The 17,052-nt window shown below is 46.3% G+C and overlaps 1 protein-coding gene across 1 annotated transcript in view; it reads left to right on the top strand.

The window, feature by feature from the left end:
* Dpp6 (dipeptidyl peptidase like 6) overlaps nt 1-17,052 on the top strand; it is a 640,714-nt gene that overhangs the window by 561,378 nt on the left and 62,284 nt on the right. Inside the window, exons 11-12 of the mRNA XM_051203163.1 lie at nt 8,441-8,564; nt 10,160-10,198. Of these exons, the coding sequence (XP_051059120.1) occupies nt 8,441-8,564; nt 10,160-10,198 (163 nt within the window). The remainder of the gene's footprint in view (nt 1-8,440; nt 8,565-10,159; nt 10,199-17,052) is intronic.

The raw sequence follows: 17,052 nt of genomic DNA, 5'->3' as shown, positions 1-17,052 counted from the left end.
GAAAAAGGGAGGCTGGAGAGGAGGCTGGTGGTTAAGAGTTCTTGCTGCTCTTCCAGAGGACCAAGAGTTTGGTTCCAAGAGCACCTGCTTGGTGGCTCACAATTATCTGTGACCCCAGCTCCAGGGGACTCTGTCACCCTCTTCTGGACTCCATAGGCATCCCCACATACGTGGCATACACATACAGAGATGCAACAATTAAAAGCAAAAAGTCATACTTTAAAATTATAAACTGAACTAAGACATTTGCCTTGTGCAGGGTGTAAAGGGGACTTTTAAAATGCCCTGGGGTGGGGGCTGTGAGATGGGCCTTGTGGGTAAAGATGCTTCACCCCTAAAGACCCAAGTTTGATACAGAACCAACTCACAAAGGCTGTCTTCCGACCTCCGCATGTACACTGTGGTGCCCGTGCACACATATATAATTTTAAAGAATTTTGATGGCTTGAAAATGTAGGAGGGAGTAGCCAGAGGTCCTGGGAATGCAGGCTTACAGTCAGCAGGCAAGCACAGGGCAGAGAAAGACACCACACTGTGTCCGTTCCCCAGCATATGGTGGTCCTTTGCCTCCATCCAGCCTGGCACCAGTGTCATGCTGGCCCCATGAATTCTTCCATGTGGTTTCCATGCCCTCATTTTTTCTCTGTGCCATGTGCTGTGTCAAGCACTTGGGCAAGGAAGATTCTCCATGGGACTGCACAGTCCCCAAAGCTGTGGCAGCACCCTTCTGTGGGCTGTGGAAAAGCAGAGTAGAAGCCACATTTGGGAGCAAGAGAGGACCGCGTGGACGTGTTGGGAGCACCTCAGATATGCCTCAGGAACCTGCCAACGGCAGAGGTGTCTGGGGAAACTCCTGTTAAGGAGACTGGGAATGGCCCCGTGGCGCACATAATTCATACAAGCACTCCATACACATGAAACTAAACAAGTAAATACATATTTCGATATTATAAAAATTTTTTAAAGTGAATAGACATGTGGATCTGGATATAGATAGAAATAGGGCTATTTCTAGAGATGGGATGTGTGATAGATAAAGTGTAAACAGAGATCCCAGTGTTTCCCAGAGCCATGTAGATTGGAAGTGTATATGAGTGTGTATCCAGTGTGCAGCCTGTACTGTACTCCCAGACTGTACACAGAGCCTTGGTGTGAAACTATGTTTCCTGGGCAGCTGACAATGTCAAGCCTTCTCTACTGCCAGCTCCTCCTCCACACACAGTATCCATGGCAGTCTGTGCCAAGCCAACACACCTGTGAAACTCAAGTCTTCCTGGTTTCCAGCTTAGACACAGCGCCACACTGTGGTGGGTCCTGGCTACTCAAGGTGGGAAGCTCTTGCTGGTGATGGGAGTGACACTGTCCTATAGATTCAGTGCAATTGATTTCACAGAGTCACTGCCAACAACTGGATTAGGAACCATCACTATTTAAAATGCCTAGCGCAGAGAATTGGAAATCTGATCTCCCTGGATGCATCTCCAGGGGAGAAACAGGGAAAGTCTGGCACTCACTGCTGTGACTCAGTGTCACAGGCACCCAGAGTGTTCTGAGGATGTTGTCGGGAGACAGTAGTGAATGATGAGCTCTTTGGCAGGCTGTAAGTAGAGGAAACATCAGCACAAAGCGACGTCGACATCTGAGTGTGTCAGCAGCATTCTGGACAAGGTTTCTCCAGGCTGTGTCACAAGGCTGGTGAGTCTGTTGATGGTGAACACAAAGGACTACAGTGACAGCCAGTTGTCTCCCCTGATCCACAGCTACAAACCAGTACACGGGTTTGGGGGTAACCGCAAGAGAACAGGACTTGGCAGAATCTGGCTAGCGGTGTGCTTTTAAACATGACCACCCACGTGCACTGAGGCCTGGGAGAAGGGATGCGCGCCTGCTGTCTGCCAACAAGAAGTCGGTGTTTGTCTCCACCCTCCCGCCACCTTGCTATCTCAAGGACTGTGATGCTCCTATGTCACCTAAAGGCTCCTCACTTCCCTTCCATCTCCCCCCATGACTTACAGAGACCAAAATCAAGGCCCAAAGAAGGCAGCTGACTGCTAAAAGCACGCTAATCTGTCACAGGGCTAGGCCCAGGTCTCTAAAGGCAGAGCCCATCGCCACCTGAGCTCCTGCCTGACTCTCAGGTCCCTCTGGAAGCAGAGCTCCCTGTTCTCTCAGATTCTCATGTTCAGGGGACATATTCAACATGCTAACTGTAGGCCTGATGTCCTGCTCAGTGCCACCAGCAGGAACACTGAGGAGGTTTGTGAAGTGGAAAGCTTGTTCGAGGACTCCTCTGTGCACCAGTCTCTTCCCCTGTCACCAGGAAATAACTGCAGCATTTTTTTTCTTTATTTTTTTTAGGGCTGTAGGTCCCAGCAGATCCCAAAACCTTGTGTATGCACTGTTGATCAGATCATAAATCAGATGTTTCCAAAACTAGAGCGCCATTGAACATATTTAAGAAATTCTTGTGTTTTCACCATTCGTTTTCACGTTTTCCAATCTCCAAATGCAAACGCAGATGCCATTTTGAAGATCAGAGAGTTGGTGGCTAGTATGATTCAGTTTTGTCATTAAGACAAAGTTGTGTAGGAATCCAAAACTGGTGAGCACGAGGAGGCCAAATCCATTTCCCCTGTGCATCTCTTCTTGTCCCTGCTTTCCCTGCCTCCTTGTGACTCCAGACCAGGCAGAACAGCCTAAAGCATCCATTCCTTTGTGCCAGAACTGGGCTGAATTAGATTCGGCAACATTTCTTGGCTGAAAAGGAGAACAGGTAGAATTTGATGCTAGTAGAACAGTTATTGTTGCCTTATTGCAGCATTAATCTTTTTTACCTTGCCAAGAGGGTCTTTGGCACATGAAAGCAAGCTTAAATATGGAAGATGATTTTGTCCTTCAAATCCTCCTAAAGCAGTTCTCCTTCCTGATGGGCCCTTCTGCTTGCTACATCCTGTCTATAGTTTTTGGGAAGTTAGCCAGATGAGCTACAAAGGGTGTTCGAGGTTGGGCAGCAGGTCCAGGTTTTTAAAGCAATGTTCAGAGATGATGACTATCTTTGTATTCTAGGTTAGACTAGCCATTAGCTCATTTACGGTTCAGACTGAGAACTGAGTTGAGTGATTTCTGTGGAAACTTTCCTTAGCCTCCGCATTTGAAGTAGCCAGTAATTCCCCACAACTCCTTGTCTATCTTCTTCCAATTTCAGGTACTATGGGACCCGCTTAGAAACAGAATGCAAGCAATAATTATGAGTGGTAGAGTCATTCTAAACTTTCTCACATTAGGCAAAGCTTTTTAAAAAGTAGCTGGAAATAAGTACACAGCATCGGGCAGCACAGAATTAGGTTGACAGTTCTGTCTATATCCAAATAAGCTATGTTCCTAAGTAAACAGTTTTCTTTGGTCTCTAAATAAATAAATCTATAACCACTGGGTAATATATACAATGTTATCTATCTTCAGACCACTTTGTTTCATTGGAGAACAAAATGAGAGCTTTCTGTCTTATCTTTCAAATGGGAAACTGATGGCATATACATAGGCATTCATTAAATATTGAAGGATCAGTCATTAGCAAACTAGGACTGCCAGTTGCCCTCCGTAAACAGAAAAGAAAAGGAACTGCCACTCCTTCCCCTTCTCCCTGTCCTACTGGAGACACACACGCAGGAAAGGAGTATGGAGGAAGCTCAGTGGTTAGCATTAATGTAATGATCTCACATGAGAGCAATTCAGAGCTAAAAGGCTATGTGCTTCCATATTGCAATAGGCTGTGGCACTGATGCCCCCTCTACAGTTGAGTGCAAGCCCTAGGTTCTTTTTTTTTTCCCCCCCACTGTGATGGAAAAAAAGAGATTCATCTCAGTGAAAGAGGAATTACGGAGAGGGTGTGAATGTATCATTCTCTGTTGTCTGCAGTGCCTTTGGCCTGCATGCATCTTGATGGTTGCACAAAGTCTCTGAGGGAGACCCAGACAGTAGTGCCAGTTTCATCGCTGTAAGCACTGTGCTCAGGGTTATGGCAACTTGCTCAGAGCTGCCCTCTGCTAAAGCACACTCCTTTAAGAATAAATTCCCTCCCACAGTGTGTTCTCTTCCAGCTTGATCCACGAAACAAACATTGTTTTAAAAGATGCCAGAGTTAATTGCAAGCTCTTTGTGTCACGGGACTTTGTTCCCTTTGCCCTTTATCGCCACTGGCTGTCAAAGCCTGTCTGTGCCAAAATCAGAAATACCAAAAAGTGACAAGGCACATTAATCCCTGTGAGAGAAACAATACCCATTCATATTTTATGGCAAACAAGTGAGCTAATCAGACATTCATCCACTGCTCACCAGCAAGCCCCTCTGTGATCTGATCTGAAGGCTCCTTCTCAGCCAAGCTACAAGTCCCCTCCCCCATATGCTCTCGAGCAGAACCTGCTTCCTCTATATAATTCCCTGAGCTAAGTTAACGGCCTGCTCATCCAGGCCCAGTCCCACCTGTGAGCCAGGCAGGGCCTGCCCATCAATGCCTGTGTCTATTTAAGTAGAACCCCACTGTCCACAGCATCTGCCTGAGTACCCTGAGTAACTGTGAGTGGATAGCATCCTTTAGCCTAGAGAACCATCAGAAACCTTTCCAGCTTAGGTCCAGCAGAGTGATTCCTGCAAAGAGAGGGCGGGAAAAGAAGGACTGTTCTGCCATCAGTGAGAATACACTCTCAACATTCACAAGTGTATCCCTGAAGCTAGCTTCAAGAAGCACCCAGGGCTAGAGAGATGGCTCAGCGGTTAAGAGTACTGGCTGCTCTTCCCAGAGGACCCAGGTTCCATTCCCAGCACCCACATAGTGGCTCACAACTGCCCGTAACTCCAGGTTCAAGGGAACTAATACCTTCTCCTGGACTCCTCAGGCATCAGGTAAAACTCCCATAGACATATAATAATAATAATAATAATAATAATAATAATAATAATAATAAAAGAGTGTGCTCCTTGGGCACTTAAAGAAATCTGGAAATTTGTCTGAAGGAAATGGAAACTCCAGATATAAGTGTTGACAACAGGTTCAACAAAGATGTCTGGACAAAGGAATCAGAAATATTACATACTGTATCCATGTACATTTGTTCAGAAAATTTAATGAGATGAGAATTGAGCAAACGAGCTACACCCTTCTGTGCCAGGTCCAGCCCTGACTTCCTCAGAAGGGTTATACTGCCCACCTTCTTCCTTAACTGCCTCCTAATTTCCTTACATCCCTCTGTCTACCAAAGCATCTACTCATTTAGAGGACATTGATTAGGGGCAGGGCTGGAAATGGAGACCTATAGTTTTATGAAAGTTCCATATATTCATACAATGTATTTTGTTTATATCTGTCCACCACTTCTCCCTCCAACTTCCGCTAGTGCCGTCATGTATTGCCCTACCAATCCCATGTCCTTTCATGCTGCTTCTAATTACCCCTGAATCTGATTTGTGTTGGCACAGGCACAAGCATGTGTGGCTATCCGCTGGAGTGTGGGCTACCTATTTACCAACAGTCATATCCCCAAAGACTCCCTCCAAGCCTTCGATGGCTAATAGTTTATTTGCCAAAGATGGGTCTGGGGGGGGGCGCCTCCCCTAGTTGGAATGCTGGCTGGCTTGATCTTGTGCAGGCAAGCACAGCTGCTGTGAGTTGATGTTTGCCACAGACTCATTGCACCGAGAAGTCAGCATTCCCTAGCTCCCTCACCAGTCAGTTCTTATGTTCTTTATTCCCCATCTCCTGTCATGTTTCCTGAGCCCTGAATCAAGGGATGGTGATATTTCTTGATGACTTGTTCCAGAAGTGCCCAGCCCAGCCCATAGCATACAGCTCAAGGACGCTTTTGGGTACCTGTTCTACAAGTCCCACTGAGGAAGGTTGGTTTCCAAAAGAGAAGGTTATATTCATCCATCTATCTCCATTTACAGTGCTTCAAATATAAATCAGGAATAAGAAGTTTAGAATAAGGGCCACTGCATTTGGCTACTAGTGCAGGCGACTTTTATATAGCTAAAAGATGCAGAGAGAAGGTGCCGACACTTCAAGCAGGCATGGGTCCCTCATTAGTGGGACATGAGAGAGACAATTCTCCCAGAGCCCACATTCTCTCTCCTTCATCCCCTACATGAGTAGTGTTGCTAGCAGTAAGAGATGGTTACCTCCCACCCACTCCCTGACTGCCTGTGTACAGCTATAAAACGAGGTCATTAGCACATGTTCCTTCAAGCTGCTGACCTCCATCTGTTGTGTTTGTATGTATATATCCGTGTGTGTGTGTGTGTGTGTGTGTGTATGGCAGTGAGTACATGTATGTACATGTGTGTGCACTCATGTATATGAGTGCAAAGGAGCATTATCCATGTATGTTAATAGGAGTGTGTGTGATGTGATGTGAGTAAAAGTATGTACATGTGTTGTACAAGTATGCAGGAGTAAGTGTGTACACACATGTGTGGAGGTGAATGCATACATGAACACACATGTATGTATGCAAATGTGTGCACATGTGTGGAGGCCAGTCAGTAACAGTTATTTTTTTCAATTACTTGCTACCTTAATTTTTTGAGACAGGGTCTCTACTAAACATGGGGCTTGCAAGTTTATAGTGGCTGACCACATGACCCAAGGAGACTGCCCACCGCACACCTGGGCCTATAGACCACACTCCTGGGCCTGACCCTTTTCCATGATGTCTTCTTTATGTTTTTCTGCTGGTGTGATAAAACACCATGACCAAAGCAACTTGGGGAGGACAGGGTTTCTTTCACCTTACAGCTCTTGGTCCATCATCTAGGGAAGTCAGGGAATGAACTCAAGGCAGGAGTATGAAGGTGGAGGACTGAAGCAGAGGCCATGGAACAATGCTGCTTACTGGCCTGCTCCTCATGGCTTGCTCAGTCTGCTTCCTTATAGCACCTAGAACCACCTTTCACAGTGATCTGGGCCCTCCCACATCAATTATCAATCGATAAAATGAACCAAAGCTTGCCTGAAGGCCAGTCCAGTAGGGGCATTTTCCCAATTTTCTCAAGAGGCTGTGAAATATGGGAGCACACCTCTAGGGTATGTAACTAGGAAATACTGCCTTTCTCAGCAGGTTCCAGGATGGGGTACAGGGGAGGATACAGACCCTAAAAACACTGGGCCCAGACTCGCTGGGCCTGCAGGCTGGAGAACAGATGCCATGAACAGAAATGGCCTTGCTTTCGAAATCTCAGAGCACTTAAGGTTAAAATCATGAGAGTTGGTAGTCTACAAAAAAACGCCTCCTGTTTGAATGTAGATGTGACGTATTCCTTACCCACAGGCCTTCAGAGTTTCCCCAGGACTATGTGGGGTGGTTCCCGGGCTCCCCTCATCCCTACCCAGTGTGCTCGACCTGTTTATGGATTCAGTGACTGAAAACTGATCAGCAGGTAGATTTGGGGAATGAGCGGCAGTCAGCCATTGAGTGTCCTGATTAACAGAGGTCTTGCTCCCAGTACCCATCTCTTCAGTCCTTTCTGTGGAACACAAGCTAAGTATAGCAAGACTCACTCCCAGTTCATGGGGAGTGCCTGGTTGCCTGATGCCTGTGATAAACGATCTTGTAAGAACACAACAGCAGATCTCATTATAGAGGACGGGCAGGCGACTAAACGTGTTAGCTGGCTTCTAGAACATTGTAGGAAGTCACCTGAGGATACCTATTTGGGGCACTTACTTTCTTGACATTTTCTTCTTCCTTTTTGATGTAAAGTGGGGCACCCCAGCTTTGGAGAGTCCTGAGTGACAGAATTAGCATAAGCCTCCCACCCTCAGAATATTAACATCAGACTACTTTGAGCCTGGTGGTATTTTCAGGTTTGGGTAAAATCCAGCATGTGCCACCAAACCAAGTTCTCCAAAGCTCGGGGCCAGAGTCATTGTCCCTCATCCTGGGTATTTTCCCTTAAGAATGAAGAAAAAGAACGGAACGGTCAGTAGCCCAGCCTCAGAGCCTCTGGAGCTTAGCCCTCTGAGGCTCCCCTGTACTGCCCCTCACTCAGTGCCCCTGCCCTCGCCCTCAGGGCCCACCCCACCTCTCTGCCAGGTCCTTCTTCACCCCACATGCCCAGTGCATCAGCTCTTGTAGACTTGTGCCTTTGGTGGCCTGTGGTGTGAAACTGAAGTCAGCAGAGTCCCACTGAGAGCATGTGACAAGCCCCCAAACTGCCAGGGCAGTCCCCAGCTTCAGGTTCAGAGCCCAGATGGTGGGGACAGGGTTAAGTAACCACCCTAGTGGAAAACCACTCAGTTTTCCATAAGGAGCTTTGACCCACATGTGTTCTTGGAGGGCCACATTTCAGAACCCCACATCTACACACACACTGCGCTGTGTCCAGAAGTGGAGTGACCAGAGCCTGTGTCCACTGCCCCTGCTCACACTCTTGGTTTTCTTTTCAGGGAGTACTACATCACCATGGTGAAGTGGGCTACCAGCACCAAGGTTGCTGTGACCTGGCTGAACCGAGCCCAGAATGTGTCCATCCTGACCCTCTGTGATGCCACCACGGGTGTCTGCACTAAGGTATGGGGACAGAGAAGGGGTGAAAGAATGAATGGCCATAACATGGAAGGTGTTGTCCAATCACTTGGGACCCCTCAGGCTGGAGAAATGGAAAGCCTAGCTTAGCTCCGTCATTGATGCTATATCCAGCCTTTGGTTTGGTGCCACCTGGTGGACAAGTCAGATATTGCTACAAAATCCCTGGCAGCTCAGAGCAATAGCAGCAGTCCCACTCAGGGGCCCAGGCAGGCAAGGGTCAGTTTCCCTTTACACTGGCCGCTGCCGTGCTGGGAACGCTGCTCTCCTCATCCTCTGTTTCTCAAAAGAGAATGGGGCTGGCCCAGAGCCTGACCCAGCTACAACAAATGTTCAGTCCAAGCATACCGCTTGCCCCATCATCACCCCAGAGTCAGGTGCCCCAGCATAGACAAGGCAGGTCCAGGCAGACCATCAGTATGTCTAGGAGCAGAAAGAAGCCCAGGGTACCCTTACCTCCTGGCCAGGGCGCAGGCGCTCACTCCCCTCTGCTCTGTAGGTCAGCCTTCCACATTGCTGAGCCCCAACCCTAAGAAAGTCACCTCCCATTTAATTTAAAAGACCAAGTGACACTCCAGTCCAGGCCAATCTTCCTATTTTTCTAGTAACAAAACCACCATGCTTGGACAGGTTCACTTGGATCTGTGGGCTCTGCCAGGCAGCTCTCAGCATATTGCTGGGGCGGGGTGTCTCTAGGAGGTCACAGTGACCTCTTCCTACCTCTGATCCTTCATTGGGTTGCTATTTTCTCTGGGTTGTTCTGATGGGCTTGCTGAAAAGGAAGGTGATGTAGGCAGGACTCGGGGTTGGGCATCTGCGCTGAATGTCCAAATCTTCTTCGTTCCTGTCCTGTCATGCCCCCAGTGCAATAAGGAACAGCAATGCCACTGTCACAGGCAGTGCAGGACAAACACCAGGCTGGTGGCACCTCTGATGACAACAGCTGATCAGAACAGTCATCTGGGCTGGGCATGGTTTGTGTGTCACTTTACACATAGCTCTGGAGAGCAATTCCCATACATGCTTTGACCCCTTTTAACTGGCTTTGTCCCCTGTGATTGTTTCCTGGAATTGTAAACTGGAATTTAGATTCACAGTGTCCACTAGCACACACACATATACACACGTACATATGCACACATACACACACACACACACACACACACACACACACACCAGTTCCAAACAGAGCAGTACCTGAGGCTTGCCCCTAAAGGGACACACTGACCAGTAGTGATGGTCAAATAGACACACCCAGGCAGTGTGGCTGCCAAGTGAGCACAGGCTGGCCAGTGGTGACCACCAAGTGTTAGAAATGCTATCAACTTCCACAGGGCTGCTCACCACTGGGGATTGCCCTGGTTGTTAAGGACGGTGGCACTCTTCTTGCCTGAGGACACTTGTGGTGCTGGGATGTGAGCCACAGTATGGGACAAAGAGAAGAGCAGGGATTACCTGTACACTGAGAGGCCCTGGTGGCCATGCTGTGCAAGCGCAGTTGCCATGTAGATGAATTAAACCGTTGTCTGGACAGTGCATGCAAACAAAAGCGCCTTTCTAATGCTCCAATTCCATTTCAGAAACACGAGGATGAAAGTGAAGCTTGGCTCCACAGACAGGTAACTCCACATGCCAGTCCCCACGCTCCCCTCGCCCTGGCTCTCTGCTTTTGTGGTCCTCAAACTTCCTGATGCTCTGACCCTTTAATACAGTTCCTCCTGTCATGGTGACCCCCAACCATTATTTTCATTGCTGCTCTATATCTGTAATTTTGCCATTATAAATTGTAATGATCTGTGTTTTCCAATGCTCTTAGATTACACCTGTGCAAAAGTCATTTGACACCCCCCTTAAAGAGGTTGTGACTCACAGGTTGAGAACCGCTAGCGCTTCGCAGGGGTGGGTACTATGGATTTCATATATGGGGGTCACTTGGGGATCCCCATCTGGGATCATCCGGGGTGTGTGCTGTTGTGATTGGGGTAGTGTGTGCACAGCCATCTCTTCTTCATCCTCCTGGGATGCCAGATAGACAGACACTGCTGTGGAATCCAAGTTCCCTGGGTGGTAGTTTGGAAGCCGCCACCCCTCAGGACAGTGATGGGAAAGGTCTCATCTCCCACTCAGATAATGTAGTTGGTGAACTCAAAATAGTGAGCCCACAAGATGCCCCAGATGTAGTCTGTAGTGACAAGCAGGTGACAATGTGGCTGGTACTTCCTTCTATCTCAGGCATGGCTTTATAGCTATGACCGCTCTCAGTGCGAAATTTCCTCAGGACATTGACCCTGAAATCATCCTGGGATTTTTATTTCCCAGCCGTAACTCAGAAAGGCATCTTAGAGCAGGCTCTGAAGGGTAGAGGTTAAATGAGGTTGAGGGTTTGAGGTGTGGCTAGTAAAGCACTTAGCAATGTGCCTGAGACTCTTGATCCAGTCCCCAGCATTGAAAATCAGAAAGCGGTCAAAGGGGATCAGGAGGGGCTGGAGAGGCAGCTCAGTTAGCAAAACGCATACTGCCTTTGGTGAGGACGGAGTTCACATCGCAGCCCCAATGTCAAGTGGCTCAAAACTGCCAGTAACTCAAGGTCAGGTGGCCATGTCTCAGGGCCCCCTTGTGACCTCTGAGAGCCCTCACGTATTCACACACAAATACACATGATTTCAATTAAAATGAGAGATATCAGAAGAAGCCTAGGCAAATCGCCCGGTGATACATTTTTTTTTTTTTTTTTTTTTTGACATGACATATCCAGAGAGCGGTCCCCAGCACCACTATTTCTTATTGATTCTTTTGGCTCATTCCTTACTCTTGCATTAGAAAGAACAGAGTTAAGAGAACTTACTTCTCTTTTATTCCACCTGAAGCAATAAAAGTATCTTCAAATTCTGCTACAAAAAAATCAAAACAAATTTGAATCCAAAGAATCATTGCAGAGATGGTAGAGCATGTGCTTAGCATGTCCAAAGTCCCAGGCTCCATTCACAGCAAAGAATATAAGGGGATTGTGACTAATAAACACAGGCATGTGTTTTTTGTTGACATGGAGATTCTATTTTTTGAAAATATAGTTATCAACAATGGCTCCTGTGTTGGTGACTTTTCTGTTGCAGTGATAAAACACAATGACTAAAAACAACTTATGAATGAAAGAATTTATTTTGGCATATGGTTACAGAGGGATAGGGCCCATCATGGTTGGAGTCATGACAACAATAGGGAGACATGTGGCAAGCACAGGGAGCTGAGAGCTCTCATCTTCAACCACAGACACAAAGCAGAGAAAGCAAACTGGAAGTGGCGAGCCTATGAACTTCAAAGCCTGCCCCCGGTGATATACTTCCCTCGGCTGCACCGCCTTCCCAAACACCACCTCCACCTAAGGACCGCATGACCAAACACCAGAGAGGACATCTCTCATGCAAACCTCCACGGCACCCAGGAGTACTCTGGTACTCTGATGACCACACATCTTTTGTTACTTATCAGAGTAAGAACCTCACAAATGTGATTACTCTGAACACATCTTTTCTCAACTCAATGCCAATCTTATGCAAAAAGGGAATGGCTCAGTGGAGTCATTTTATTTCCCTCTTTCCAAGTTTGGGTACCAAGTCTAAGCCAAGAGTTTACCAAGAGAGAAGCCTCAGGCACCCTGAGATACAGGCATTCCCCAGAGTTCTTCATCCCACGGGGACCATCAGTATCTAAAGAATTATTTGTATGCTCATCTTACACCAGAAGAAGTGTCAAATAGGAAAGAAATAATCATGTTTTGTTTTTTAAATTATTTTATGTATTTATTTTATATACCAATTACAGTTTCCTCTCCCTCCTCTCCTCCTGTTCCCTCCTCCCACCTCTCTTCTCCCTCCCTGACATCCACTCCTCCTCCGTCTCCATTCAGAAAGGGTAAGGTCTCCCATGGGAGTCAACAGAGCATGGCATATCAAATTGAGGCAGGAACAAGCTCCTCCCTGCTTCATTAAGGCTGAACAAGGCATCCTACCATAGGAAATAGGTTCCAAAGAGCAGGGTCATGCATCGGGGCCATGTTCTGGTCCCACTGCTAGGGGCCCCACAAACAGACCAAGCTACATGACTATCACCCAGATACAAAGGGCTCTGCTGGCTCTCTAGCTGTCTGTCCAGAGTCCATGAGCTCCCACAAGCTCAGGTCAGCTGTCTCTGTGGGTTTCCCTGTCATGGTCTTGACCCCTCCCTTGCTCATATAATTGTTCCTCCCTCTCTTCAGCTGGGCTCCCGGAGCTTGGCCCAGTGCTTGGCCGTGGGTCTCTGATTCTGCTTCCATTGGTTACTGGATGATGACAATTAGGGTAGTCACCAGTCTGATTACAGGGGAAGGCCAGTTCAGGCACCCTCTCCACTATTGCTAGAGTCTTAGCTGGGGCCATCCTTGTGGGTCCCTGGGAGTTTCCCTGGCACCAGGTTTCTCCCTAACCCCCAGTGGCCCCCTCTGTCAAGATATCTCAGGAAAGAAATAATCATTTTTAAATCTATATTATTGTCTATATCAAACTGCTACTTAAGAATTGTATTCAGTGCCATGCTAGACTATGTAAATTTTAAAAATTATTATAGTCAAGGACATATATGATAAGTCCACAACTAACATGAAACTCACCTGTGGTGTGACACTATTCCTGGGCAGATGTAAACATACATGTGCCCACCCCAGATAAGAACCAGTGACAGACCAAAGTAAGGCCAAGTCCATCCTGGCGAGCCAAGGAGCTTAGATGGGGTTACTTACAAGCATATTGGTAAGGGGATGTTTACAAGAGCAAAACCCATCAAAGACAACTGCTTCAACAAAAGCCCAGCCTACAGATAGCTCAATGGGTTGGAGATTGCCTTTTCTGGGTAACTCAGCTGGCCTGAGTCACTTCCAAGTGTCTTGACAGTCCTTAGAGCTGCTATACTCTTGAGAAGGGAGAGACTGAGTAACCCTGGTCAGTTTCAGGGACTTCCTGTTACTGCTGAGTTGTTTATTTCCTGAGCTAAATGAGCTTCCCTGAGGGATGAAATGTTTCACCTCCCTTAGATGCACCTCTTTTAATATCTTTATATTAATGAGATTCCCTCCACAACAGAAGGTTTTAATTTTGGAGGAAACTGCTACAGAAAACTTCCCTTTAAATGAGGTGCAAAGCTTCTATTCAGCATGGAGCTGAGAGTCCCAAGCAGAATAATAGACAAGAAAGAGCAATGAAAGGTGTCCACATTGAAAGGAGGGAGTTAATTTCTTGCTGTTTTTATTATGTTTTCAGATTGCATATCATATGTGTAGTAAATCCTAAAGATTACACACACACACACTTATATATGAATAAAGACAGTGAAATACAGAGTGTATAATCAATGTATAGAAATAAGTAACATTTCTTCTGCAGGATTACCTGAGCTCAGCCTAATGTTTGGTTGTGGAACTCTGCATCTGTTTCCACCAGTTTCTGGATGAAACTTCTCTGGTGACTGTCGATCTAGGCACCAATATGAATGTAGCTATGAATGTAGCAGAATATCATTAGGAATAATAACAATGACATTTTTTCCTCCAGTAGTGTTTGGTTCTATCCTAGGTCTCTGGGTAGTCCAGCCTCTGGGTCCTGGTGGCCCAGGCATTTTAAGGAGTGGGCTCATCCTCATGGCATCAGTATTGGGCTGGACTAGTCACTGGTTGGCCACTCCCATAGTCTGTGCCACTCTTAACCCCAGCACACCCCCCATAGGCTGAACAGACTGTAGGTCCAAGGTTGTGTGGCTGAGTTGGCATCCCAAACCCTCCACAGGAAGTCTTGTCCAATCATAGGAGATGGCCATTTCTGGGAATCCTGCTAAAGGAAGTAGAAGCCAGGGGGGTCAAGCATACCACAAGAAAAGCCACAGAATTAACTAACCTAGACCCATAGGAGCTCACAGAGACTGAACCAACAACCAGGGAGCATGCACGGAACTGACCTAGGCCCTCTGCACATATGTGACAGTTGTGTGTCTTGGTCTTCTTGTGGGAATCCTAACAGTGGGAACAGTGGCTGTCTCTGACTCTTTCACTGGCTTTTAGGATTCTATTCCTCATACTGGGTTGCCTTGACCAGCCTTAATACATATGGGGAGGTGATTAGTCTTCCTACAACTTGATATGCTAAAGTTTTGTCAATATCTATGGAAGGTTTGCCCTTTTCTCAATAGAAATGGAGGAGACGTGGATGGGAGGGGAAAGAAGAGGGGAAGTGGGGGGAGAAACTAGAAGGAGAGGAGGGAGAGGAAACTTGGGTCGCAATGCAAAATTAATTTTTTAAAATCAGTAACATTTCTACATGTAGACAAAAAACAATCTAAAAAGAAATCAAGAAAATTCCTTTTTAAAAAACTGTAAAAATAATAAAGTACTTCAGAATAAGCTCAACCAAAGAATCTAATACCTGATCACTGAAAACTATAAAATACTAATGAAAGAAATTGAAAAGAGAGACAAATGGAAAGGTGTTCTGTGTTTGTAGATTAGATCAACATGGATAAAAGGCCCACACTATCCAAAGTGGCCTATAGGTGCCCTGTTGTCCCCACCAAGAGTCTAAGGATCCTTTACGAAGAGGTAGAAAAAAGTCCTAAGACTGTGATTGTTGGTACTGGTTGTCAACTTGACAAGACCTAGAATCACTTGGGGACAAATCTCTGGGCCACAGGAAGACAGGCAGCCCTAGTTCACGGCTGGAGTCCTGGTCTACAGAAAAAGAGAATGCTAGCTGAGCACCAGCATTCAGCACTATCTGTTTCCTGGCTGCAGATGCCATCCACACTCCTGCTGGATACTGTTCCTACCATCGCAGACTGTCCTGTCAAACTAAATCAGAGCAAGCCTCCCTTAAGTTGCTTTTTGTGGGGCTATTTTATCACATGAGATAAGGGGTTAATACTTAAATGTGTCAGGAATAGAGACAGCTCAAAATTTTAAGACATTTTATTTTTACATGCATCGTGTACCTGAGTGCATGTATATATGACACCACAGAAGAAGAAATCAGATCCCTTGGAACTGGAGTTACATACAGGCTGTTGTAAGCTGCTGTGTGGATACTGAGACCCTACTTGTGTCTCTGGGGAAAAAGCCAGTGCTCCTAATTGCCAAGCCATCTCTCCAGCCCAAAGAGACAATTCAAGTTTAGAAAGAAAAACTGCATGACTCTATTTCAAAATGGAAAAAATATAAATATGTATGTTTCAAAGCAAGATGACACAAATGACCAACAGATACATGAAAAATGCTAATCTCCTGAGAAATGCACGTTGAAATCACAAAGGGAACAACCTCTCAGCTGATAGAATATTATCAAAAAGACGAAAGATGTGTATTGGAGAGAATATGGAAATACAGGGAGCCCTGACACCCTGTTGGCAAGAATGTAATTCAGGAAAGTCTCTGTGGAAGATATCATGGAGGTTCCTCAAACAAGTAAAAGTAAAATCCCATCACTGTGCATACATCCAAAGGAAATGAAATAAGAATGCTGAATAACTGCATGTCACTGCATCACAGTTCACAACAGCCAGGACAACCTGATTGTCCAGCAAGAGACAAAAAGGTAAAGAAGCTATAAGATGTAAGAAGGAGACATGGATGAAGCTAAGAGGATACTGTGACTGTGATAAGTGACAGAAGCCAGGCACAGAGGGATGAACAATGCACGTATCAGTTATTCACCTCGGTGCTATGGCAAAATGCATGACAAATGAAATTAAGGAAGGGAGAGTTTATTTGGGCTCAGGGTTTGAAGCGATACAACCCATGATGGTGGCAGGAGTGTAGGGCAGCTGGTCATGTGACTGTATCCACAGTCAGGGAGCAGAGAGAGGAATGCTGGTACTCAGTGGGGGCTTCCTCCTTTCTCTCTCTTTATCCAGTCTGGGAACCCAGGCCAAGACGGTGTCACCCACAGAGGGTCTTCTAGCAGTTAATCCTATTTGGAAACACCTCACAGACAGACCCCAAGTTGTTCCTCACCAATGTTCTAGGTGGTTCTTAATCCAGTACAGTTGGCAGTCAGCTAAACCACCATTAACTGCATAGTCTCATTCAGAAGACAGTATAGGTAGTTATTGGAATGGGTGATGCTGGGGAATACTAGTTGGTTTCAGTTTGTTTTCGGGACAAGTCGGCTCAGAAGATTCTAATGAACAGCACAGTGTAATTGTTAATGTGCTGTATTTTTTTATATTTACACATAGATGAGAGAGATGGCTCAGTGGTTAAGAGCACTGGTCACTCTTGCAGGGGACCTAGGTTTGATTCCCAGCACCCACATGGCAGCTCACCAGCCATCTGGAACTCTAGTTCTAGGGGATCTGATGCCCTCTGCTGGCTTCAAAGGGCTTCTGCATGTTCATGGTGCACATACACTCATACAGGCTCACACACATACACATAAATTTAAAGAAAATAAGATTTATT

Source organism: Phodopus roborovskii, unplaced genomic scaffold (assembly GCF_943737965.1).
Source record: "Phodopus roborovskii unplaced genomic scaffold, PHOROB, whole genome shotgun sequence".
NCBI classification, from domain to species: domain Eukaryota; kingdom Metazoa; phylum Chordata; class Mammalia; order Rodentia; family Cricetidae; genus Phodopus; species Phodopus roborovskii.
The sequence above is the reverse complement of the archived record's forward strand: the minus strand, read 5'-3'. Positions and strand labels throughout refer to the sequence as shown.